Source organism: Musa acuminata, chromosome BXJ1-10, assembly GCF_036884655.1.
Source record: "Musa acuminata AAA Group cultivar baxijiao chromosome BXJ1-10, Cavendish_Baxijiao_AAA, whole genome shotgun sequence".
Classification (NCBI taxonomy): Eukaryota; Viridiplantae; Streptophyta; class Magnoliopsida; order Zingiberales; family Musaceae; genus Musa; species Musa acuminata.
This window is the reverse complement of record NC_088336.1, coordinates 18759261-18784602: the sequence shown is the minus strand read 5'-3', so window position 1 is coordinate 18784602 and position 25342 is coordinate 18759261. Positions and strand designations below refer to the sequence as shown.

At 39.8% G+C, this 25342-nt stretch overlaps 4 protein-coding genes and 2 pseudogenes across 15 annotated transcripts; 2 read left to right on the top strand and 4 right to left on the bottom strand.

The window, feature by feature from the left end:
* Positions 1-705: 705 nt before the first annotated feature.
* LOC135595135 (cytochrome b561, DM13 and DOMON domain-containing protein At5g54830-like) lies at positions 706-1763 on the bottom strand (annotated as a pseudogene).
* LOC104000139 (cytochrome b561, DM13 and DOMON domain-containing protein At5g54830-like) lies at positions 706-3086 on the bottom strand (annotated as a pseudogene).
* Positions 3087-4451: 1365 nt separating this feature from the next.
* LOC135595319 (WRKY transcription factor WRKY71-like) lies at positions 4452-5961 on the top strand. 4 transcript variants are annotated; one of them, XM_065086088.1, is made up of 4 exons: positions 4487-4850; positions 4923-5285; positions 5362-5478; positions 5565-5961. In XM_065086088.1, exons 1-4 carry the CDS (start codon positions 4755-4757, stop codon positions 5853-5855), a joined length of 867 nt encoding a protein of 288 aa, XP_064942160.1. In that variant the 5' UTR covers positions 4487-4754; the 3' UTR covers positions 5856-5961. The 4 variants fall into 4 exon arrangements, with proteins under 4 accessions (XP_064942157.1, XP_064942159.1, XP_064942158.1 ...); XM_065086087.1 differs by having other exon boundaries at positions 4472-4850; positions 5362-5961; XM_065086086.1 differs by having other exon boundaries at positions 4476-5285.
* A 903-nt stretch (positions 5962-6864) lies between these two features.
* Positions 6865-12186, bottom strand: LOC104000136 (two-component response regulator ORR24). 2 transcript variants are annotated; one of them, XM_065086084.1, is made up of 6 exons: positions 11477-12186; positions 11012-11164; positions 10359-10769; positions 10133-10209; positions 8521-9768; positions 6865-7117 (listed from the first exon to the last, which is right to left on the bottom strand). In XM_065086084.1, exons 1-6 carry the CDS (start codon positions 11601-11603, stop codon positions 7046-7048), a joined length of 2088 nt encoding a protein of 695 aa, XP_064942156.1. In that variant the 5' UTR covers positions 11604-12186; the 3' UTR covers positions 6865-7045. The 2 variants fall into 2 exon arrangements, with proteins under 2 accessions (XP_064942156.1, XP_009420376.2); XM_009422101.3 differs by having other exon boundaries at positions 10359-10757; positions 11477-12185.
* A 5102-nt stretch (positions 12187-17288) lies between these two features.
* LOC135582026 (uncharacterized) lies at positions 17289-21137 on the bottom strand. Of its 8 annotated transcripts, none has more exons than XR_010480345.1 (5): positions 20964-21137; positions 20525-20865; positions 20255-20437; positions 17980-18087; positions 17289-17521 (listed from the first exon to the last, which is right to left on the bottom strand). XR_010480345.1 is itself a non-coding variant. In XM_065086081.1 (4 exons), the coding sequence occupies exons 1-3, from the start codon at positions 21108-21110 to the stop codon at positions 20278-20280; spliced, it is 648 nt and encodes a 215-aa protein (XP_064942153.1). In that variant the 5' UTR covers positions 21111-21137; the 3' UTR covers positions 17289-17521; positions 20255-20277. The 8 variants fall into 8 exon arrangements, 4 of the variants coding, with proteins under 4 accessions (XP_064942153.1, XP_064942152.1, XP_064942155.1 ...); XR_010480344.1 differs by having other exon boundaries at positions 17289-17515; XR_010480347.1 differs by having other exon boundaries at positions 20274-20437.
* Positions 21138-21447: 310 nt separating this feature from the next.
* Positions 21448-25337, top strand: LOC104000151 (homogentisate geranylgeranyltransferase, chloroplastic-like). The gene is made up of 14 exons (XM_018818924.2): positions 21448-21586; positions 21691-21772; positions 21864-21908; positions 22782-22998; positions 23086-23169; positions 23253-23327; positions 23464-23547; positions 23691-23780; positions 24170-24271; positions 24383-24478; positions 24737-24808; positions 24878-24973; positions 25067-25171; positions 25287-25337. The coding sequence occupies exons 1-14, from the start codon at positions 21448-21450 to the stop codon at positions 25326-25328; spliced, it is 1329 nt and encodes a 442-aa protein (XP_018674469.2). The 3' UTR covers positions 25329-25337.
* The last annotated feature ends 5 nt before the right edge of the window (positions 25338-25342 follow it).

Below are 25342 nucleotides of genomic sequence, written 5' to 3'. Positions count from 1 at the left end.
TCAAACGATATTTTCTACTGAATAATAACAAAAGTTAGGTTTTCATTAATGAAGTGGCATACTTGAATGTAGATATAAACATGGTTATTGTTGTTGTTTCTTTGCTAATTAAGCAACATATACGAGGAAAGCCACAGCTTTTGCTTGAGTTTCTCATGCTGAGCACCAAGTCAAAGTAGCTACATATCTATCCCCCACAATCCATAGATACAGTGATCTATCAGTGATAAACAAAGGGCCACTGTAATTTAAACAGTACAAAATTGATGATAAATAGTTAAAGATTAAATGAACGGTCTGTGTTCTTATCATTAACAAACTCAATAGGTACGGTCATGGTGTTTAGAAATTGTTTCGCCCATGTAGCAACATTGGCTTTGGAATATAACATGTTAAAATAATTAAATTTTATTCTCACCAAAAACAAAAAAAAATCTAAAGTTGCAACTACAATAATGATGCATTTAATTGAGAATTTGTACTCAAACTTTTGTATATCACAAGAAATGCATAAGCAAAACAAATAGGCTTGAAGAAATTCTATGCAGAGAACCAGGATAAAAGAAAAACATGTAACCGGTTGAGTGGAAAGAAATTAGCTCAGGTGCTGGCATCCTCCATCGGATACATGAACCCTTCTCATTGTGCAAACAATAACACCAATAAAGACAAAATTAAATCATTTCTAACCTGCTTCATAAGCTGTAACCAAACATGTTTTTACGTTGAAATAATCTTCTCAGACAAAGTCAATCATTATGGCTTCATCTTCTCTATACATGAAAAAGAAACCCAAAGCAGAAGTATTTGACTTTGCTTTGAAGTATAAAAAATTGTACCTTATCTGCTAAGAGATTCAAGCTGCAGTACCATTATTCCAGATGGCTGAGACCTTTTCAGTAACTATCCTTTCCGAATGCAACTGATCCACCAGGTCATCTTCGTCAGTGCTTCACAGCAAACAATTGCCTTTAAAAGAGCTCCTACCTATTCTTCTTCGCTTAGCCTCCATGTATTCCAAGTACGTAACCAAAAAGTTTGTTAATGACAAAGTTAGTCCTTGAACATTCTCAGTGCCATACCTATGTCCAAAATGCTTCATTCCACTAATAAGCACAGCAACTGCAGCTATGATAGCAGACCTTCCTACAATAACACAAAAAGACTCCCAAATTATCTGTATTGAAGATATCTCTCCTTCATCTGGTCTTTTGGCTTGTACGCATGCATTTATTGGCTGTGCACATGCCAAGAGTATGGCAGTTACACCAAATTTCAGATGCACTAAACTTGAATAAAAACCACGAATTTCAGCAGCTGCAAAAGAAACACCAAATAATAGCTATTTCAGAGTACTGTAAGTAGACATGTAATTGGTACTAGCCATCACCCTTTACATGCCTCAAGTACCTTGCAGCCAAAATTCCCCCAGGTAGCAAAATTTCCTGAGCCACAAACGTCATTAAGCCATGCACAGCCCAGAACAGGCCTATTGCTTGTGACAGAATGCATACTCCTCTTAAATCATCTTCTAACAATTGGGCAACCATCATCCAGATAACTCTTAGAGAAGTAGCTGGATTGATAATATTCTTTCTGCTGCATGAAGGTGCCAATGGACGAGTAAACCCAAACGTTATGATTCCATTTTCTTGTATAAATCTCACAAAGGTCAAATTTTCAAAAGTTCAGTGCACGCTCATCAAGTCTCCCATTGTCACTATCCAACCAACATATGCAACATTGTTTTGCCATTCCACATGAAGGTGCCAATGGACGAGTAAACCCAAACGTTATGAGTCCATTTTCTTGTATAAATCTCACAAAGGTCAAATTTTCGAAAGTTCAGTGCACACTCGTCAAGTCTCCCATTGTCACTATCCAACCAACATATGCAACATTGTTTTGCCATTCCACTCCCCAATCTGATTGCAAGATATCCACTTCTCAGGTAGAGTTGCACTAGATAGCAGACCTTCAGATAAGATCCAGAAAACGGAAACCAGTTGATCGATCAAGAGAACGCTGTTACGTCCGAAAGACCACAGTCAACCATCTGACATTGCCAACCTGTTTTCTGCTCGAACAAAGACTGGTAGTAAACTTGATCTGGTGTGTGTTATTCACACAACCATAGTAGCTCTGTCGTCCACCAGTGTAGATAGCCTTGGTAATGTTCCACAATGTTGTGATTGCAAAATTTTGCATCATGCCCAGCTTGAATTAAGGTCACTGGCACACCCTTTTCAGCTTTCAGCAATGGAGCTTCTTTCTTGCCTATACAAAGCACCCTTCAAGGGATTTGGAGGGTCAGCAATGATGAGATCCTGAGACTCCTTATCTTCAGCATCCAGAGGCCCAAATTATCCACCTCCTCCAACAAATAGTGACTACCTTCAGCGGTTCCTCGTGGGTTGCCAAGATTCTGAGGAAGCGTTGTTCGCCGTCCGAATCACCATCATTTTCTCTGCCATGTTCGCCGGCACATCATACTTGTGACCAACAAAACAAGCGGGAGCTTGTACCAGATGAATGCCACCCCATTTCTCCGGCGGTCAGAGACCAATTACGTAGCGTTGACTAGTCCAACCGGATCCGATCCCTCATATACGGTATCAGGACAGACACCTTCATTCACTAACGAAGGCGTCTCCAGGAAAAGGGAATACCTTCTCCTGCGAACCCGGTGACAGTCACATCCGCATTGAGCACAGGCGATGATGATGAACCAGGCTAATATCAACAGGATCAGATTCAGTTGAAACCTTGGAAATAGCATCAGCCAGTTGCTTAACATGGTTGCCTGGCGGTGGATCCGGTTCTTCCTCCTCCTGCTGGACCGGAGACCCGGGAGCTGGCGAAGGGGGGGCGACGGTAGACATGATCAAAATCGGACGCGGTGGCCTCATCCCAGGCGGCGACCGGAAGGAGGATGACAAGGAACAGCAGTGGCGAGGACGCCACGGAAGGAGCTCGATCGAGATCCATTATCAGAACTCCGATTAGGGTTTGGTGGACGTCCGTGCTTCGCTTCTCCGTTATGAATATTACCGTATTTATGCTTTTTTCTTTCCTTTACATTACTAAAAAACGATTTTTCTATAAAAACATTTTTTGTATTTCTCAAACATTTGATTAGATACTCAAAATGTTATTTTTAATACATAATAAATAGATATATATATATATATATATATATATATATATATATATATATCGTCCTCTTTTATAGTGTTTGAAAAATAACAATATGTTGTTGACAGATATCTTAATTTTATATTGCTTAAAAATAGATCAACTTAGAGCTGATGTTTCGAAGTCTAAATTCAGAGGCTCTGTTTTTTGGAATCCGTGTTTGACTTGAATTGTATGTGAATGAATGAATGAATGAATGAATCAAAAGTTACAACTGTTGATGATTCGATCAAAAATAACTTATTCCATGAACACACTCATTTTTAGCGAAACACGTTTTCCACGTGAGACAAAAAGGAAGAAAAAAGTCCCTTGTGCTCAAACTATGTCTAAATTTGACATTCAGCATAGCATACATACATTATGGTTCAAATCTAGTTTCTATCAATCGTCCTGATCAATTACAAGCCATGTCAACTTGATTTATATGACCAATAATATCGCTTATATTCCCAAATATGATAGTTGATTATTGAATTTTTTTTATATTCATTTTAAACTATCTCATAATTTTTTTTATGTTCAAGTTGGAAGAAATTCGGATTTAGTAAACTCTCTCAGGGAGATCGATTTAAGATTTCAGGATTGAGTTCGAAAAAATAAATTAGTTTAGATCATCAACTTTATGATCAAATTTGATATTAAAACATTCGAATATCATTTAAAATTTTAAAACTCGGATACTTATACCCCTTAACACAAGTGAAAGATATTATTGAAATAATAATTCAAATTATGTGAGGAAAAACTCCTAATTCATGCAATAATAGTCTTTTCTCACAATCCTAAAGTGGGAAAGAATCCACATCTCTCCTTTTTTCCCCCTCATTTCCGAGAAACCATCAATCCGCACGTGCCCTAATCCACATGTCCTTGATTTTGACCGGCTGCTGACCTTCACCACGTGTCTCTTTTTCCAACAACTTCTCCTTGACTTCGTCCAGTGTTCCACCGCCACCCACAAAGTATATATTAATAATAACAATAAAGGAACGAGGGAAAAGAAGCGAAGCAGCACGTGACAGTCCTACACCGACTACGTTATCTTTCTTTACTCACATTTCGTGTAACACGTGTGACGATCGGTCACACGGACCCACCGAATGCCTCCGCGTGACGCGAAGTGTTGGTGCATTTTTGTGGAAACAACAATAATAATCTACGTGTCAGCATTATCTGGTCGATGAGAGACTCCGATGGACCACCCAACGCTGTCTCTTTGTGGGCCCGACAAGTTGCATAAGAAGGCGGAAACGGGGCCCCCTCAGTGTCCAGCTTTCAATTGGGAATACGATTGGATTCCAAACCCAACGGCCCTGTCACGCAGCACCACATAGGAAGCACCCACCCGGTCGGGGAGGTCAACAAGTCGCCCAAAATGTCAACTTTTGAGGGCTGCATGCCACCTTGACTTCTCCTGACGGCGGCCGACATTCCCAACTCCCTCCGGTCTCTGACCGTGTGCTTCTCCTTCCTCCCTCTTTACATAGCCTCCGGTCTCGACTCCTCCCCTTCCCCTCATACGCCTCTTCCTCCTCGCAGCGGCCTTTAAGCTGAGCATGGACCTGGCCGCATGGCTCAATGCTCCTTCCCTCGATCTCGGTCTCCACGTCGGCGACGGCAAGCTCTCCGTCGAAGAAGACGACGGGAAAGAGGTGAGCTTGCGACCTCGGCCACGATTACGGTATGTGGTGCGTAGAGATCTGATGTCGACTGTCTTGGACCAGGTGAGGGCGCTGGAGGCCGAGCTGGACCGCGTGACCCAGGAGAACAAGCGGCTCAAGGAGAAGCTCGCGGCCATGGCGGCGAGCTACGGCACCCTCCGCAGCCAGATGGCTGATCTGATATCCAAGGCCTCGTCCGAGGGCGCGTCCGTCTCTCCCGGGACGAAGAGGAATAGACACACCCTCGATTCCTTCTCCCCCGCCCCCGCCCCCGTCCCCGCCGCCGCCGCTAGTCTTGGCACGAACTGCATCAGGAACGAGGCGGAGAGCACGTCGAGTGAGGATTCGTTCAAGCGAGTCAAGGAAGAGAATAAGCCCAAAGTTTCGAAGCTGCACGTTCGCACTGATCCGTCCGATTCGAGCCTCGTGAGTTCACCACGATCTTTTCCTTCGATTCCTGCCCAAATCACTTGTTATTTACAGATCTCTGTGCTGTTCTCAGATCGTGAAAGATGGGTATCAGTGGAGGAAATATGGCCAGAAGATTACCAGAGATAACCCGTGCCCGAGAGCGTACTTCAGATGCTCTTTTGCTCCAGCTTGCCCTGTCAAGAAGAAGGTAACCGAACCACCGATCGAGCAACAGCTCCTTCATCCACGGAACCCACGAACTGATCCAGCTTCTTGCTATCTATTGTCTCGCAGGTCCAACGAAGCGCAGAGGACCCGTCGTTGTTGGTTGCCACCTACGAGGGCGAGCACAACCATGGCCGGGCTCCTCATCCTCGAGCTCAACAAGCGTCGGGCCGCAGCAGCTCGGTCACCAGCCAATCTCCCGCACCGTCGACGAGGCGACCGCAGGAGGCCGAGTCGCCGGATCTGCATGCGGGACTGGTGGAGCAAATGGCTGCGACGCTGACGAACGATCCGGTCTTCAAGGCTACTCTGGCCGCTGCCATCTCCGGCAGGATGCTCCGGTCATCTCCTCCCAAGTAACAGCCCTTGTTCCTGTAAATAGGAATCTTTTGTTAGCAGGAGAAGAAGTTTGATTCTGAGATTGATGTTGTCGAGTCGATAATCAAAGATTCGAGTTCCAGATCAACCGAATTTAAGCTCAATCTTATACATCCATACACAGAAAAAGATAAAGATTAAGCAGCAAATGAGACCAATCCCTGTGTTCGAACATGGAATCGTCACTCTTATTTGACATAGATACGAGAAAAGAAACCGAGTCAAACCACGTGCGGCTTGGTCTATGGTCAACGGTCAAGATTTGAGATTGTCGTGTGAAATTTTTCTTAGGAATTAAAATTTATTATTAAATCTTTTATTAATATTATACTCAATGATCCAAACCCGAGGGTATTTGAGGTCGTTTAAAGATGATTTCAATATCGAGGATGGAAGAGTATTCGAGGTGTTCGTATCGACGACAAGAAAAAGATAGCCCTTAACGATCTTCCTTTCTTTTATCTGCGTCAATCTTCGCATGATAATAATTATCGAATGGTGATTGACCACCACCATGTTCCTATCAATACTAACGAGGAAAATGGATATAAGTCAACAAATTACTACAAAAAGATTAAGCAATACCGATATTCTATTATATTATATTCAATGTTAGTACAATTTAGCGATACATTTAAATTTCTAGAATAATTACTTTTATGGATATTGACAGATGAGCAATTAAAACCAAAACATCAAAACCTTTTTTTCTTTGAATTTTTCTATTAAAAATCAGAATTTGAATCCGAGTATACCAATTCAAGACAAAAGATATTCAATGCTACGATCAGCATTGGTCAAGCCAGATGATGAAAAACGCAAGTGATGAGAGTGAAGAGCACAATCCCAAACATGTTCATCTGCCATGAACGCATACCTGCAGCAGGGAGGGAGGTCTTCAGTACTCGGTGACTGTACTTTGATTTCATGCCCATTGGATAGGCCACAATGGGGATCAATCAGCTCAAACAGATGAGACTTCAAAGCATCATGAAGCCAAAGCCAGAATAAAGCTTTGTATAGTGCAAAATTCTACATGATAAATCACCCATTCCACCATTCCTAGTCTACACTCTTGTTCATCATTCTAGCAAAAACAAACAAGGTCGAGGGCGAAAAGCATTATAATGCTAATTTTGAGTCCGACCGATGAAGGCAGTTTGCCCAAATTTTCACATGCAAGTGCCTAAAGAGTAGGCATCACACCCCAAGTCCATGTCGGTGAAAGCAACCTCCTCATGCTCCTGACAGTCGACATAACAACGAAATTAGACAAGCGGGAGGATCTTAACACTGAAAATAACATGGATACAATGCGCTACACAATCCGTAGTTATCCATAAGTCAAACATAAAAAAGGTTTCAAAGGAAAAAAATAACGATGAAATTGGTTTTGATGAACAACATGGAGTATAGTCATACCATGTCTACGGAGTCGCTCGTTTTCTTTTATCATAAAGTTTGATGCATAAGAAGAAAAACATGGTAGCACCCAGTAGCAACAACTGTTTGATGCATAAGAAGAAAAACATGGTAGCACCCAGTAGCAACAACTGTTCAATCAAGATACTTACAACCGGAACAATGTTATTAAGAATCAAAATCACAGAACATGACTAAGTTTCTATGTCAACAAAGCTTATATTTTAATCCCCCAATCGTGGGGTGCAGCAGGTACTGCAGTATGAGAAAGTGGTCAGGATGTATCTGCATCTGTTTTTCTCAACAAATGAGAAGTGGCCTAAATTTAGGAAGGTAGAGCAGCATTTGCCTCATTTGCAATGTTTAGTATTCTGGTAGATACAGAATAAGCAATTTACAGGCCTTAACACAATTCAGTATCATGGTCTGGCTTTGACATCAGAATTGACCCTAGTGATGCCGGTACCCTTTTTGATAAAGAACACAGATCCATCTGGAAATCAGCCTTCAATAATATTGACCTATCATCCCACACCATATTCCAATTTTGAATATCTAATTATTCAGATATCATAATGTTCAATGTAATAATTGCCTTTGTCTCAATGTCCTTGAAAGTAACCACACAGTGACCACATATTATTGCATATCTATCACGAGAATGGGTAGTGGAATGACAAAGCCGTGGAAGAGGTGTGCCAACATGGTCATTTAACCCAAAGAATAATGAGCAACATCCACCTTTTGGTCACAGATATCAATCGATCAGTATCACAAACAAAGCAAAGAATAGGGCAACTTTTATTGAAAGCTAGTTCTCTAGGTTTAAAAATATGAATACGAAATGAATAAGATAGAAAACGGAGAGAAACATTGTGAACAGGCAATAGAGATAGCACAGGACTTCTCAATGTCATTACTGCCAAATTCCAATGAGCAAATTTTAAGATTAAGAATACTTTAGATATAGTTTACATCATAAGAGTAGGCATGCAAAATGACAGAACCCAAATTTCATAACCACAAGATTAGAAATTGTTATAAAGAGGGCGCTTCAGCATCAGTTTGCTATTCTTTTTTATAGAGTTGAGATATTCTAGGGCTTGACCTGACCATAAAGATCCTTTCACCTAATTAATCTAACTGTTGTAGTAGCAATATCAGAAAGATGAACAAAGAGTAACATAAAAGATTGACTGAAAGGAGAAAGGGGAAAGAGCCATACTGTCTTAATCATAGCATTCACAAGATCATCGAAACTGCAACCGTCAGAATTTAGACCACTCTGCAGACTCGCCGTCTCCAGTGCATATTCACTCCTAAAGTTCAGCTGACTATCACCAGTTGACTTATCAATGATGCAATTCTGTGTGACCAGCGGAGGACCAAAATGTACTTGGCCTATTGCATCAACATCCAACCTTTTGTTGGAAAAGACACTTCCTGGTGTCTGACACTGAGTAGCTGCATCAGTAATCCGAAGATTGGGCAACAAAGAATTTGATGAAGTACTTGAAATGACATTTGAATTAAAGGTATAATCCCATTTCTGTCCAGAGTTGCCTATTACATTGAAGTTTGAGAACTTGGGATCCTTGTTAACACCTGCAGGCATAGCTATTGTGTTCTCATTAAGTGGACGAACTCGGTTTTGTCCACCACTACCAGCTGCAACTCTTGGAGATTCATCAAGAGCTTTGGTGGCTGCATGTGAATTCATTGAAGAAAATTTTCCTCCAATATTTCCAGGAGAAAAATCATTATGACTAAGAGAGATATGCAGTGTATTGGCAGAATAGTCGGTTGATCCAACAGCACCCTGCCATGAGTCATTGCATCTATCAGTGATATTAGGAAACTGTGAAACATCTGGAAGATCAATCTTATAAAGCTCTGAGCTTGAGGAAGACATTCTAACTGATGAAGGTTTGCCTAATCCTCCAGGTTGATTGCGCTGCTTATTTTCTTGCAGTAACAGAGCATTGTCAGGAACATTAGGAAAAGAACCACTGCAAGGACCAGATGCAAGCCCACTGCCATATAAGCTCGCAGGCAAATGGTCTTTTGTTTCCTGCATTAACAAAGGTTGTTGAAATTGCTCTAACTCTGAATTCCTGGGCATCCCCTGATGCAAATTCACTTGATGATTTCCAGGTAAAGCGATCCTTTGGATCTTCCCTATATCGTCACATGGATTGCTTGCATTTTTGTGTAAACCAACAAGCTGAACTGTCTGAGAAGGCAGCAGGCCATGCATTCCAAGTGTCGATGGACCATTTATTCTACCGAGCCCATTCAGTTGAAGAGATCCGAGGGTCGGCAGTTGTCTTGATCCACCCAGCGTAGAGTAATTTCTGAGACCACTTAAAGAAGACATATGAAGATAGGAAGGGTTTCTACCTCCAACAGCTGCAACCAAGCTAGCTTGGTGGCCTGCCACTGCACTGAGCCTTTTCAGATAGAGTCTGTACTTCTGGAAGCATAAAAATGGAAGAGTTAGCTGCCAGCTTTACCAAAGAAAAAGGAACAGCTTTGTGGAGGTGTGACTTTATTGATCAGTAGTCTGACCATGAACTTGATTGCAGAGTAAAGTAAGTTAAAATTGTAATTCATAACTATTTAAGTAATTTAAGGCAAACTATCTAATAGATAATCGGACCAGGTTGTAAAAAGCATTGGTACGGCCATCTCCTGCTCTCAGAGACCTTGGATCATAAAGAGTTCATGATGGAATAAATCAGGAGTAAAACTTAGTATAGGTGAACTTTTACATGATCATGACTTCATAACACTTGTATCATAGTCTAATTTGTAAAGATTTAAAGCGAGAAACTTGCCTGTAGATGGCTTGCAACATTCTCCCTTGTCAGCTTTTCAACATTCATAAGATCAAGTATTTTCTTAGGCACAGCCTCTGGATCAGAAGGAACAAGCAGAAAATTTTTGTTTCAGTAATTATCAAGTCAAGAAAAAAAATCAACAAAGCATTTTTGGAGATGAATGCTTTCCTTGTCTTCACCTCTACTGGGGAAAAGCAAACTCATGAACTACGATGATACTTACTGTCGATACCCAGTTGGTTGACAGCAGCAACAAATTTCCTGTGCAGCTCAACAGTCCAAACAACCCTAGGCTTCTTCTGGGTAGATGGGTCTTCGTTCTCTTGCATGTTGTCTTCACTATCGTCTTCATCGAATTCAATCTGATCCTTCCTCTTCTTGTTACTTTGTCCATTATGATCAGCGACCCCCTGACCATCTTCAGAACTTCCAATATGAGCCTTTTGACCATCTTCCCTACTGTCGGGATCATTGTCGCATCTTCTTTCAAACTTCCTCCTCCTGATGACATGCTGCCATATGTTCCTCAGCTCCTCGATCCGCACAGGCTTCAGCAGGTAGTCACAAGCACCATGAGTGATTCCCTTCATCACAGTTTGGGTTTCACCATTTGCAGACAACACTGCATCATAAGCTCGGTTCATTCACCAGCATATCATCAGTGACTCATCAATCATTATTCTAAATCTGATTCGACAGAGACAATTTTGTCCAATAACACATGTACAAGACACGCGAACCAAACAACTCGGATTCCCGTTGAAGAGAACTTTTTTGTTCTTTAATTTCAAAGCAACAAATCTAGTTATGAAAAGAAATTGCTTGACAATGAAAAATTGGTCGTGACAAATGAGTGAAGAGGTTTCGGAGACTTACTAATAACCGGCAGGTCCATCTCGAGGCCTATGAGCTCTAAGAGCTTGAAGCCATCCATATCCGGCATGTGAACGTCGCTGATAACCAGATCAAATTTGTCTTTGTTCTCTCTTAACAGCTTCAGTGCTGTGATTGCTTTATCAGTGGTCGTAACTGAAGAACACAGACAAACCAACAGCCACAGTTGCTAAGTTCAAGATCATGTTCTCAGAGGAAGAAATGATGAGTCAATTATTCTTCTAGGCAATGCAAATAATCAATCGAGGAGGGGGAAAAAAGGCATCAAAAAGTAACATGATATGCCTTGCTCAAAGAAAAAGCAACTAAAATGCGGTTAAATGACAGAAATAAAAGAACAAATCTCAAAAAAGACAAACATATTTGCTTTTCCAGTTTCCAACTTGATTGAATGAAGGGGAAAAAACACTGGAATCAAGGAGCAAAAATCCAAAATTTGGCACAGACCATTGTACTGGCAACGGACGAGCAGGGCCTCCAACAACTTGAGACAGATGGGATCATCATCCACCGCAAGAACACGCATGCCCACCGGGAACTGGTCTCTGCTCCCCTTCCTCTCCTCCACCGTCATGGTCTCGAAGCAAACCTCTACCACCCCGCAACAAGTCAAAGCCACCCAGGTAGCATACCAAGACGCCCAAAGCTTGTCGGAGAACTTGCGGGGGACGGCCAAAGAACCCGGAGAGGGTCGAAAAGCGAACACCACGGTGCAGGGAGAGGCCAAGATGTAAACTTTGGATGAAACAGATACAAAGATGAAAACTTTGGACGGAATAGCGACAGAGAGAGAGAGGTGGGGGGCGAGGATGAAGGCTGGAAGAAGAGAGAATATAAATGAGGAGCGGAGGTCAAATAGGGCAAGAAGCAATAACAGAGGCTGGGATTGGGGGTGGGAATTGGATGAAGGAGAAGGGTGTGAGCCGTGAGGCCTCAATTCATGCACCCCATCAAAATGGAAACTTTCCTCTCTTCCTCCTTTTCAGCCTCCTTTTTGCGTTATTTCCACTTTGCCATCAATGAGCACAGGCGATAGCCATCGGTAAAATCTCGGAAAGCTGGAATCCAGGGAGCTATTGCAGAAGGAGCAAAGGGAGGACCCGATCCATGGGGTTTAGGTTTAGGCCTTTGTCCTCCTCACCATCAATCTTGCCCTCCGTTCATCATCATCCAATATTTAATGCAAGCTTTGTCTCGCAATCATCAGCAACTTTCTTACGGGCGACAAACTTTTGACTCGGTAAAACACAGCACGGCAAGCATCCATGCATGGCTTTGTCTTCTTCCCATCTGACGCCCACCGAGCTTTCTCGACTGGCGAAGCATCCCACCAGCCCTGCAGCGGGGACCCACCGACCACAGAGAAGCCATGCTCGGAGGGTCTCTCCCTGTTCGTGGCTCCCATGGCAGCAGTGGAAGCTCCGAGGTCTCAGTTGCTGCCTCATCTACTTGGGTAGGTTCATGTCATGTCTACCGCTTCGGAGTTATGTTATGTTGTCCACATCATCGCCACCAACTCCATGCTAAAAAACCTACGCATGTCTTCTTCTTGGGTTGGCCAATAGAGGGCACGACAAGGATGGCAACACGGTCGAGTGGGGGATCCGATAAGATGTCGGATCGGAATATGCGTTGAGAATCCATACCCGACAAAGAATCCGAGACTGAGCTTGCGGGTTTTTGGACTGGCGCGGGGGGAGGGTGGGGGCCGGAATCGTAATTATTGTGAGCTTGTGGTGGCATTTCTTGGCGAGCCAACGTGAGTCCGAAAGGCCGATGCGGGTTTTGTACGGACGAGATGGCTCGGCGGGGAGATCCGACGGTCGAACGTCCCTTTCTCGGGTACGCGAGTGACAGCCCAACGCCTCTTCCCAAAACACAACCCCGTGACGACGCGTGACGCCCCGCCCCGTTGGTCCCGCGTGAGGTGGAAGTGACGTGGCGTCTTCGTCACTCCGGTCAGGGACGAGGGTTCGGCGACCGGGTCGCATTGGGGCCCGCTCCGAGGTTGTGGCTAATGTGCCGTGGACGCTCGGGTAACCGAGTGGGTGGGGTCCGAACGAGTCCGCGTATTCCCAAAATTCCATTGGCAGGCTACCTGTTTTTTTTTTTTCCTTAAAATAATTTATGGATTTATTTAAAATTTCTTCCTGCTTTTTTGAGGATATATGGATAATATTAGCATTTTTTTTATTTTATGCAAGAATGATATTTTGAGGTACATATGTGGAGATATTCGGAATGATATAAATTAAAATATTTTCACTCATGAATAATTAAGCATGATTATTAGAATAATTTATCAAGAAAAGATTTGAATAATTACCCGAGCGTATCTTATTAATTTAAAAATCCTAAAATTTACCTTCTATTTTAATTATTTTTTAATAAAAATTTTAAATTGATTTGGATTAATGAAATGGTTCATTAGAAACGTCAATTATGTGTCGCTCTCTCTCAATGATGAAGAGAAAAGAGGTAATGACGAAGGAAAGACAAAAGAAGATAGATGAAAGTAAAAGAAGGAACAAATCAAACTGAATCGATCCGATTTAACACTAATTGTATAATAAATCGAAAAGATCAATGAGATATTTATCCAATTATAAAAATAAAAATTCTTGGATAAATTCTGAATAGATGAGCATAAAAATCGAGGGTTTTTCCTTTGGGTAAATAATACTAATATTTTTGAGAAATTGTTTGTTAATTTAAGAATTTATTAAGGAATCTATGAGGATTGTTTTGCCTTTCAATCCATTTCAAGTATTTATTCCTCTCGCACACCTTTGCATGGTTGAGTTTTGTTTGATAAGGTGATGATGGCATGATCATGATCTTGGCATTACCATAATGGTGGCTGCGTGCATCGAATCTCTCTCTCTCTCTCTCTCAATATAAAAAGCCTTGAAATCTTTGGAATGGGTGGGAGGAGGATCTTCTCCAGCCTTCTTTATTCCATGTGGCAAACTTAGCGTGAGGAGGCCAAGTCTATGCCTCTCCCTCTCGCTGAGACATACTAAGGGGGAGTGACTGCTCTTGTGATATTTGCAGGTCTAAGAAGAAGAAGAAGAAGAAGAAGAAGTTTGTTCTCTCTGGAAATTAACTTCTCACGGAGTATAATTCAGGTTGTGATACCTCAATGTTTGAGATGACTCGGCAATCATGTTCTTCCTTCACAGCCATGCAAAGTTGCCTTGCATCAATCATCTGAGGTGTGGTGGAACAGCATCGATCCTTCTTCTTTCTCTGAGGAACATCGATGAGTTGTCTTGTGCTCAACCTCTGTCAAAGGCTTTCACAGTGCGTGATGTTGCCGGTCTCTTCTGCTCTCTTCATGTGCTTAGCTGTTCCATGGAAATGCGCATGTCTTTTGTGTGTTGTGCTTGTCAGAGTTGTCCTCCGACAACAGCTTAAAAGTACACACACACACAAATATATATATATATATATATATATATATATATAGATTGAGATAAATAGATTATATATATATTCCTTCAGCCTCATATGAAAGCTTGTGGCACATGCATCCCTGCAAGTTTTTCTTTTCCTTATAGATCATCATTTATCTTTTTCATATGGGCCAATTATATATAAGAAATTATCTATTTTGAGATGAACATAGCAAAGTTTTTAGGGTGTCATCTTTTTTGATGTACTAAAAAAAAAATCTCTAAGGATAGAGATAACTCTTGACTCTTGTATAATATTTGATCGATATGAGACTAAATATTGAGACTATTTAGATTTCTATCGTAGATATCATATGATCAATTGTCATTTGAATTCATGAGGAATTATCGATTTTGAATCCCATAAGATGTGAGGGAGGGATAAATCTTTGACGGTAATTTTCTTTAAACTTAATTTTCTCGATATTTATTTTCTTGTGTTAATCGAGATAGATAAGTAAAACTCTGATCACAAGTTATACAAAGACCAGAATTTATCCAAAAGAAAAGGAAAAAGAAGGTAGCCTATTGCTACCACTCTATGAACAGAGTTGTGTTGTGTGTTCAACATGGCCATGCCTTGTCAACTTTCTACCTCAGCTGTTGAGATGGTGAAGAGAGTTAGCTGGCATTGGACCTGCACAGTTTGTTGGCATCGTTCTTTCATCCATGTCAGCTGATGGAAGACAGCAGCAAGTGGGCAGCAGGCATTGTTACAGGTTGATGGTCTTCTTGTCATCATCCACACCAGCTGATGGAGGACCTGTTGACTACTCTAAACTTTTCCTCTTACTTGATGTGCATGGGGAGCAAACTTTGGACACTGATATCCCAATATAAGATTCTGCCTAGCTAAGGTGGATTAATTTTATGTATGTCTTCTTCTCCACACAACAAAAGACACCTGTTTACACAGAAAGAGCTGTTACATATTGTACTAAAATCACTTGAAGTCAATAGATTTTTGGTTCATGAGGTGCTCTCAGTATGTATCTAATTGTCAGTCACATGTACCAGAAATCATTCAATCAACATAAATCATCACTTGATGTTTAGGTGATCTGAATAGTTTTTCTTATTCTAGTTTCCATTGCTGACTGTCAATGATTACTCTACATATATATATATATATATATATATATATATATATATATATATATATATATATATATATATATATATATATATATATATATATATATATATATATATATATATATATATATATATATATATATATATGTATGTATATATATATATATGTATGTATATATATATATATGTATGTATATATATATATATGTATGTATATATATATATATATATATATATGTATATATATATATATATGTATATATATATATATATGTATATATATATATATATATGTATATATATATATATATGTATATATATATGTATATATATATATATGTATATATATATGTATATATATACATATATATATACATATATATATATGTATATATATACATATATATATACATATATATATGTATATATATACATATATATATATAGCTAATAACAAAAGCATTTGCACTAATCTAAATATGCATTCTGATTTGCTCATATAGTTCCAATCTGGTAGAAGTTGATCTATTGAGACTACCAATAAGAGAAGTTGCCAATTTCTTGTATATTTTTTCCTCATAGAATCAATTCACTCTGCACACTTTGGCCAAAGAATGTAGATATGATGTTCTTTTGGATTTGTTGAGACAACATGCTGCAAATGAACAACTTATCAAAATGCATCCCATGAAGAACAGTGCTCACCAAAAAATCCACATCTCTGATATCAACATGCATGATTTATACTATGTTTTTAACTTGATATAGGAAATACCATGGCATTCTTATCTGGAATTTTTTTTTAGATAAAGAAGAAAATTTTCTTTCTTTTTTCTTTTTGGTCTATTATGGTCCTATGTTTTTGGATTCCTAGTCGGGATTACGAGTGGATATCTCATGTGAGTCGGATCTCTAATATGCATGCTTAACATATAAGCAATAAATGCTGCCACGCTCAATTTAATATATTCAAATGTATTTTTCCTAATAAATGCACTCTTCACATTTAATATGTTCAAATGTATTTTTCCTAATAAATGCACTCTTCACATTTAATATGTTCAAATGTATTTTTCCTAATAAATGCACTCTTCATCAAATATTTTATCATTGTATAATTTGCAAAAATATTGTAAAATCTCGATTCCTTTAATCATCAGTCAACTTAAAGACTTAATATACTTATTAACCAAAAATACCAATAATATATATATATATATATAGTAGTTTGTCAATCCATCCAAATTTGTGTATGATATGCAACATTAGGAGGACGCATGCCATCTTCATATCTATCCACGTAAAGTTTAAGCTAGAGATTAATAGCAGTGAGCAATTCGATCTACTCTTTCCTTGTCCTTCCCTGTAACTCCATTCAGACTATGAGAGCAGGCCATGCATGCAGACAGCAATAAATCTCCTACCATCTCATGCCTTTGTATCACAAGGAAGGAAATCTCCCTTCACAGAATAGGGAATAGGGGAGACGAGAAGGAAGAGGATTCACTACGTCAAGAAGCTGTGACTTTTACTATCTTCTTAATCCCTGTTGGCCTCAAAAGATGAAAGAGTAGAATTCTTGGTGAACAAATAGTTATTGCTGAATGGTACCTTAATGTCGCTGCCAACTTGTTCATTTGGCACCACAGGGACAGGAACAGTTCTCTGCAAAGCTATAAGGAACCATCTCGATCAAGTGGTAAGAATAGTAAAGCAACATGATGAACTTTTCATTAGAAAGAATGGAGTAGGAATGTTTCTCACTTCCCTCAATTAGTGACCACAGTAGGAAGCACTTTTTAATAAAGAAGAAGGTGATAGAGACGTAGTGTCGAAGAGATGTTGCAACAGTTGGCAGAAGTTCCCAAGTGATCTTATGGCCAATCCATATACAAGACGCTTCTCTATCCCCAACATTGCTCCTGATCATCTACATCTGCAACTGAAAACCTCAGTTAGTATTGGAGGCAGTCTCCGATTTAGCTGTAACCAATGCTTGCTTACATTACAGCTGAACGCAAAAAAAAAAAAAAGAGAAAATTGATACATAACATCTTCCTTGGCCATCAAGTTCTAACAGTGCAATTCTAAATTCTGAAGTGATGGATAAGGAACATGTCATCCATCCAAAGAGAGAGCCATGTAGCTGGGTGTCGTCATTTGCAATTGCTTATGACCAAAACGCCCAACATTTATTAAGCATATAGCAAAATTTACTCTTCCTAAACATGCATACAGAACTGGAGTGCCACTTGACAAGGGCAGAAACAAATGTTTGACATGGATCATTCTACTCACCAAAATCCTAAAGTCAAGGCAGGTCACATCTCAATAACATAATCTTCAACACTATTTAAAGTACTTCAGTCCCTCTGAGCAACTTAGTGAAGACAAACTCACCCATGGAATGGTGTCTCAAGACAACTTCTTTAACTGGTTAACATAGACCAGTGAGATTTTGTACAGAATAATAGAGGTAATTGTTAGGTGCAGTCGCAAGAAGAAGATCTGCAAAATGTGACAAATGCTGAAGTAGATCTCATGTGGCCACAAAGAATTTGATTCAAGCGCAAAAACTACCTCTTCAAAAGTATAAAGTTTATTGCTATCAGTAAGACAAGTGCATGAAGTGGTTAGCATCGACCAAGTTTGCAATCTAAGTTTCACAGGTACCACCATGTCAATATGAAAAATAAAAATTGCAGGACCAGATCATTTGTGTCAATCTCGATTGGTTCCATGTGACTTCCATTCAAAAAATACTTATTTTTTGTTAGAAGAAATCAGAAGATGGGATCAACAAGATGTTATATTATGCAGCAAGGTGATAATGTGTCATGAAAAGATGTAATCTATTTTCACAAATTGGTGGATTAGATCTCCTAATAGATTGAGATAAATTTAGCAGACAAATCATATGATTCATAACAATCATCTGAAGAAATAGGAAGTGGTCTTAACATCATAAGTGAGCAATGCTTGCTCTATTTTCACAAGGAAAATAGATGAAGACAGAGAAATGGTAAAGAGACCAACCTAGTAGGAGCCTGACTGAAATAAATTCATGAAAAAGTCATGCATATAGAAAAGAAATATGTTTTCAGGCAAAATTAGCACAAAGTGAATTCATAGCATAAGAATTGCCCTTAAAAGTGATTACAATCAGAGAGAAGTCACACTGGCTTAATATATTAACAGGCCATAATTGTTCATAGTATCAGTTAAGAAAAGATAAATTCAGTTTGTTATGTTGTGCTCAGTTGCAAAAAGTCACTTCTGGTAGCTCAACCAAGACCTTTCTTTAAGAATATGATAAACCTTGACTCAATTCATCTGAAACTTTTAAGATAAATAATAGGGCCTGGTATTTTTTTGCCATGATACTGTAATTTGTGTGGCAAAGACATGGTCCCTTGCTTCTTCAAGCCCCTAATCCAAGCTTTGTCAAACTAACCCTAAAACAGAACCGAAAAGAATGGAGTATTGTTCATCTGAATTCTGAACAATATCACTCTAAAATTAATTCTTCATACCTGCTTATTATCTAATTGTATGGTTCTATGGCATCGCATGATGTAAATTGGAATAATAGGTGTCCATGCGATGTACTTTAAGTTCATGATACTAATTAACGTTTCTGATAATGAAGTTGCATGCCATTCTTTATTAGATCACTCGTTTTAGCATATCTGCAAAACGACCTTAATTTATCAAACTGCTGCTGGTAAAGATCTATTATCATTATACGGTTCTATTTATCAAACAACCTTATTATCTAATTGTATGGTTCTATGGCATCGCATGATGTAAATTGGAATAATAGGTGTCCATGCGATGTACTTTAAGTTCATGATACTAATTAACGTTTCTGATAATGAAGTTGCACGCCGTTCTTTATTAGATCACATGTCTTAGCATATCTGCAAAACGACTTTAATTTATCAAACTGCTGCTGGTAAAGATATATTATCATTATACAGTTCTATTTATCAAACAACCTTATTATCTAATTGTATGGTTCTATGGCATCGCATGATGTAAATTGGAATAATAGGTGTCCATGTGATGTACTTTAAGTTCATGATACTAATTAACGTTTCTGATAATGAAGTTGCACGCCATTCTTTATTAGATCACATGTTTTAGCATATCTGCAAAACGACCTTAATTTATCAAACTGCTGCTGGTAAAGATCTATTATCATTATACACTACATTTCCACTGCTAAAAAAATGGAACCTGCTTAAATCTGCAACCAAGCCATATCCTTTTTAGTACTGAACTAATTTACTCAAGGGCTGAAAACTGGAGACTACCATCGAAGAACTTATATGCACGCTTAGCATTTAGAAGTCAGTAAGTAAACAAAATTCCTATAAGTTAAACCAGAAATGTAGTCCTATTCTTGTCGTGCCACTACTGGTTCAGGACTGGAACATTCAATAACGTTCTTTGAAATGACATAGGAGATGAAACTGTGGTAGGTTATTCACACGATCCAATATCAGACAAATAAATCACCTCTAATGTAAACATAATTTTACAGAGATTACACTGTAAGAGATCAAATAATAACATCATTAAAAGGTCTGAGTCGTATACACGAAGAAAACTATGAGAAAAAATCAGGAATCAGAGTAAAGTATTAATTAACAGGAGGGAAAAGAGTTCGGACCAATAAATAGGTGTTCAACCTCTCTACTTCAGGACATAAGACTCGACGATCCTCAACCATCGAAGGAGCTCCACTTTGTCCTTGTTGGTCATATACTCATGCAAGAACTCCGCGAGATCGTCGTCCACCCCGCGCTCCTCCAGATACGAGATCACCTGCCTCCGCACCTCCTGCTCCAAATTCCTGCCGAATCGGTCCCAACAGCATAATCACCGCAATATATGTAGAGGGAAAAGAGAGAAAAATCGAATCTTGGAATCAGAGGCGTACTTGAAGTTGCGACCAAAGTATGGGCGAAAGACAGCGACCTTCCGGTGCAGAGGGAAGAGCGTCTCAACGACGAGGGAATCGGGCCAAGCGGAGCAGATGAGTTCGAGGACGGAGTCGGAGGCCTCGCCCCGGGAGACCTCAACGATGAGGCTGATGTGGAGGCGGGGACCGCGCTCCAAAGCCTTCACCTTCTCGGCGATCGGGGCGGAGGGGACGGGCGCGGCGCCGTCGAACATGGTGACGTCGACCTTGACGTCCTCATCACCGTGCTTGCTCCGGAGGCGGATCCACTGCTCGCCGGGGCGGTCCTCGATGGAGAACGACCTGAAGCGCTGCGGCGGCTATGTAGAAGCGACAGAGTAACAGGTGAATCGGTCAGATCAAAGGATCAAAAAGGGAGAGCTACGCAAGTGAAGAAAGGGGGACGGAATTGAGATACCGGGCGAGGGCGGAGGTAGGCGGAGAGGTAGGAGATCTCGTTGCGTAGGAGGCGGAGGAGGTTCTCGTCGAAGGCGGAGGGGTGGCTGCCGGGAACGGAAAGGAAGGAGCGGCGAAGAAGGGGTAAGGGTTTAAGGAAGCGAGCCATTTCGCGTGGGCGTCGGTGTTTGTTAGGGTGTGGGTTTTGTGCTGTGCGTTAGTGGCATTTTGACATATCTAGCCTTGTAGTTTATCTAATTATCATATTTACCATTATTATTTTATGATACTATTTTTTTATTAACCACCAATAAAAAAACATAAATAAATCATTTGGAAATCATAATTACTAATAATAAAATCATTAATAATTTATATATGATTTAAATAGATTAAATCAATTTTATTATATTGAGGGGGAAAAAAAAGGGTTGTCACGGTAATATACAGAATGGCAAATTGGTGATATTAATTTGGGCCGTGTAAGGCCCGCCCACTGATGCAAGATGAATGGCAGCACACAGGGTCTCTGTGCTCCGGCAACCAATGGAGGATGCGCGAGGGTGCTTGAAATGGCAAACGACAGCTTGATTTCCGTTGCATGGGCTTTATTTGTTGGATTCTTTCGGTTCTTAGGCAACACAAGTGATCATAATTGGTTTCCATCCTTGGTCGCAGATCATTTACGTAAGCAGATTTATTCCTCTGTTCCTTCTCCTCCTCTTACCTCCCTGTTCTGTTCCCTGAAGGCATAGGACGAGAGAAGAAAGATGATCTACAGCCAGGCGATTCCTCCCAGGCACTCTTCGAGGTTGGCATTCATGTCTCCAGGTATGTACTGTGCTCATGTTCTCCTCTTCCTATCTTGGACAAGAAGAAGAGAAGTTTCAACAATGTTCAAACATTTTGTTCTGTATTGCAGAGGGGATAGGAAGAAGAGGATTTGTGAGTCATGCACGAGGGACAGGTAAGAAGTGAGAGAGGGAGAGAGAGAGAGAGAGATCTTTCTCCAAATTTCTTCCTTTCTGGTGAGAAGAGAGACAGAGAAAGAGAGGAAGTTAGATTAACTAAGTTTTCTTTGGTTAACTTGCAGGTGGAGAGAGAGGAAGAACACTCGAAGCTAAGATAAAAAGGCATGCAGATCGTCCAATATACACATTCCCATGTAGATATTGGTCAAGCACGATTTCTAAAGCCCCTGTGTCAGAAACCCAGTACTCTCTCTCTCTCTCTCTCTGAACTGAGTTAATTATCTTTGATTCGAATACCAAATTGTTGTTGGATATATAGGAATTTGTTGCAGATTTTCCGTCCAAAATCTTTTCTGATCCCGAAATCAAAGGGATTATTGGACCTCCGACATATGTTAATCGGTATAATCTTGATCATGTTCTAATCTAAGCACTTCTCATGCTCATCAAGCCAATCAAATCCTGTTCAAAGTCCTCTCTGTTTCATAAAAGGATAATACAGACATCGCACAGCCATCATTCCTTATATATTTTCTTTATATGGATTCAACAGTCCTGATGTGTTCAAGCAATTCCTGCACCATGGTATGGAAAGGCTGAAATGTCTTGAATTGTTCTATAGAGATTCAAAAACAGGTAGTTGGTTACATCCAATTCTTACTCAATACAGAGTAAAGGTTATCACTCACAAAATCTTAGTTCATCATTCATAAATATATGCCATGAAAACAAGTTGGCTTATACAGAGATCCTCAAATCCTACAATTATTTGTACATTTTCTTAAAATATGTGTATATTTCACTATGACATTAGTAAAAAAGAACTCTAATTGCAGAACTCAGAGCTCCTGCACAAACTTGATAATCAGATGTAGATCACAAGAACAATCAGCTAGTGCCCCCGACATCGGATCCAGGACTTATGTCCACAATGGTGTGAGAAAGAATAGCTTCACTTTTGCTGCTCTTAGCAATGCATGTGTACCTGAAAATAAGGCTGGTCAGTGTGAAGGCCTCTTGAATGCAGTTTCTAAGCATGTCGACGCCTTTTGTCGATTTTCTAGACCACATACTGTGATTGGCACGGTAAGCTGAAATTTGCTTTTATCATCTTCCTTATAGATGACTATTTAGGCTTCAAGAATCATAAAGATGTCTGCTTTTCATCTCCAGGTCATAGGTATAGTATCAGTCTCTCTTCTTCCAGTAGAAAGTATTGCTGATATATCTCTGATATTTTTTGATGGACTGCTGAAGGTAATCCAGGGGATGTATCAGACTTCATCTTCGGTCACTAGATATAGTTGTCTCCTGATATTGTTGGTTTTTGGATAATTCAGGCATTGCTTCCAGCTATCTTCATGAATATTTATGTTGTGGGGCTGAATCAGTTGTTCGACATTGAAATCGATAAGGTCGAGCACAGATTTTGAAGATTTCTCAGTTTATTTAGAGCTTTTTTAGACTAATTTATTTTTGTCTAGCATAAAAATAATTGAACACCATATAATACTTTACGACTTACATATTCATTTACGTTCATCGATTCAGGTTAATAAACCAAGACTTCCGCTAGCTTCTGGGGAATTCTCCCTGGAAATTGGAATAGCCATAGTAGCTCTTTGCTGTGTCCTGGTATGCTATTTCTTAATATTTTATTTTAGCATATTTTTCCTTTAAATTAAGCTATGAATATTCAAAAAATTCATAGAAGTACTAATTTGTGTTTTATTGTATCAAATTGGCATACTTTTATAAAATTCATTCTTTCTTAACAGAGTTTTGCTTTGGGAGTGAAGTCTCAGTCCCCTGCCATACTAAGTGCCTTGCTCATCAGCTTTTTCCTTGGAAGTGCATATTCCATCAATGTAAGATCTCAAATGATCAAAAATAACAATGTTATCATAAAGCTTGGTCCATTGACTGTTAAACTTAGTCAACTCTACTTAATATTCGAGACAATTAGACCGGCAGAGATTAGATACAGCATTCTATTTGCTGAATATTTTCGATGTTTTTGGAGTGATCTTGCATTGTACTGTGATGGCCTCCAGTAGTTACATGACCATAGGCATAATTAGTATTTGTTTTCTTCTTCTTATTTTGGATCTTCAGAATAAAATTCTTAACCGACATAGTAAAGATTGACTTCCTAGCAACCGGGAGTTGGAGTAGAACTATAATCTAGGCTTTGAAGCTGCTAAATCTATGATTCCCTGCTTTCTGACTAACCATCTGATTTCTATCATTTTCTTAGCTTCCATTTCTTAGATGGAAACAGCATGCCTTTCTTGCTGCCTCTTGCATTCTGTGTGTCAGGGCCATTGTGGTCCAGCTAGCCTTCTTCATACACATGCAGGTAATAAGCAGTCAATATTTACTTGTGTATAGAGTTTGAATTGTTCATCATGAACATGCTTTTAATTCACATGTTTACCTTATTTAACTATTTCTGCAATAATTTCTACAGAGATATGTATTAGGAAGGCCGATCGCTCTAACAAAATCAGTGGTCTTCGCGACGGCCTTCATGTGTTTCTTCTCAGCTGTCATAGCTTTGTTCAAGGTAATGCCATCATCTTCTATTGGCATAGAAAGCTCAAGGTTTGCTAGTTTCCTATGCTTACAGTAAGCAATATAACCAGCAGATAAATTTACTCTACTTTGGAATCTATACAGTTTTGTGCAGCTAAAATTTTCCAAAGATCACTCTTTGGAATCTATACTCTTTCTTATTCGCGATTGTAGAACTCGAATTTCTTATCGTCGAAATTGTTAGAGTAGCTTTGGTGTCTGTATTAACCTGCAGGCTATACATTAATAGGATATCCCGGATGTCGATGGGGATAGAGATTTTGGCATCCATTCTTTCAGCGTTCGTCTGGGCCAAGAGAAAGTAAGTCGATGAACAAGCAATGGTTTGCTTGAAGATTCAGGACACTGCGTTCTAATGCTTCTAAAACAGGTGTTTTGGCTGTGCATCAAGTTACTTCTAACAGCATATACCACAGCCCTTGCGGTAGGAGCTTCATCATCAAACACATACCGGAAAATAGTAACTGTGAGTTCTGTAGCTCCCATTTCTATCTATCTATCATCACAAGGTTTGCTTTTCGTCGAGAAGTTTAATCGCTGATTTTTCGTATCGACGTAGGTGATTGGCCATGGTTTCCTTGCTTTCATCCTTTGGTTTCGCGCACAATCACTCGATGTCGAGAACAAGGTATCCGTTACCTCCTTCTACATGTTCATCTGGAAGGCAAGTTGAGGACTCGTGCTTACTATGATTCGCATAGATCTCGTTAAGAAGTTCATCAGCAGAACCATCATTAGTAACTCGTCGATCTAATGAGTTTTCGCAATTGCTTCTGCAGCTTTTCTATGCGGAATACTTGTTAATTCCTTTCATGCAGTAAGTATGGACCTCAGG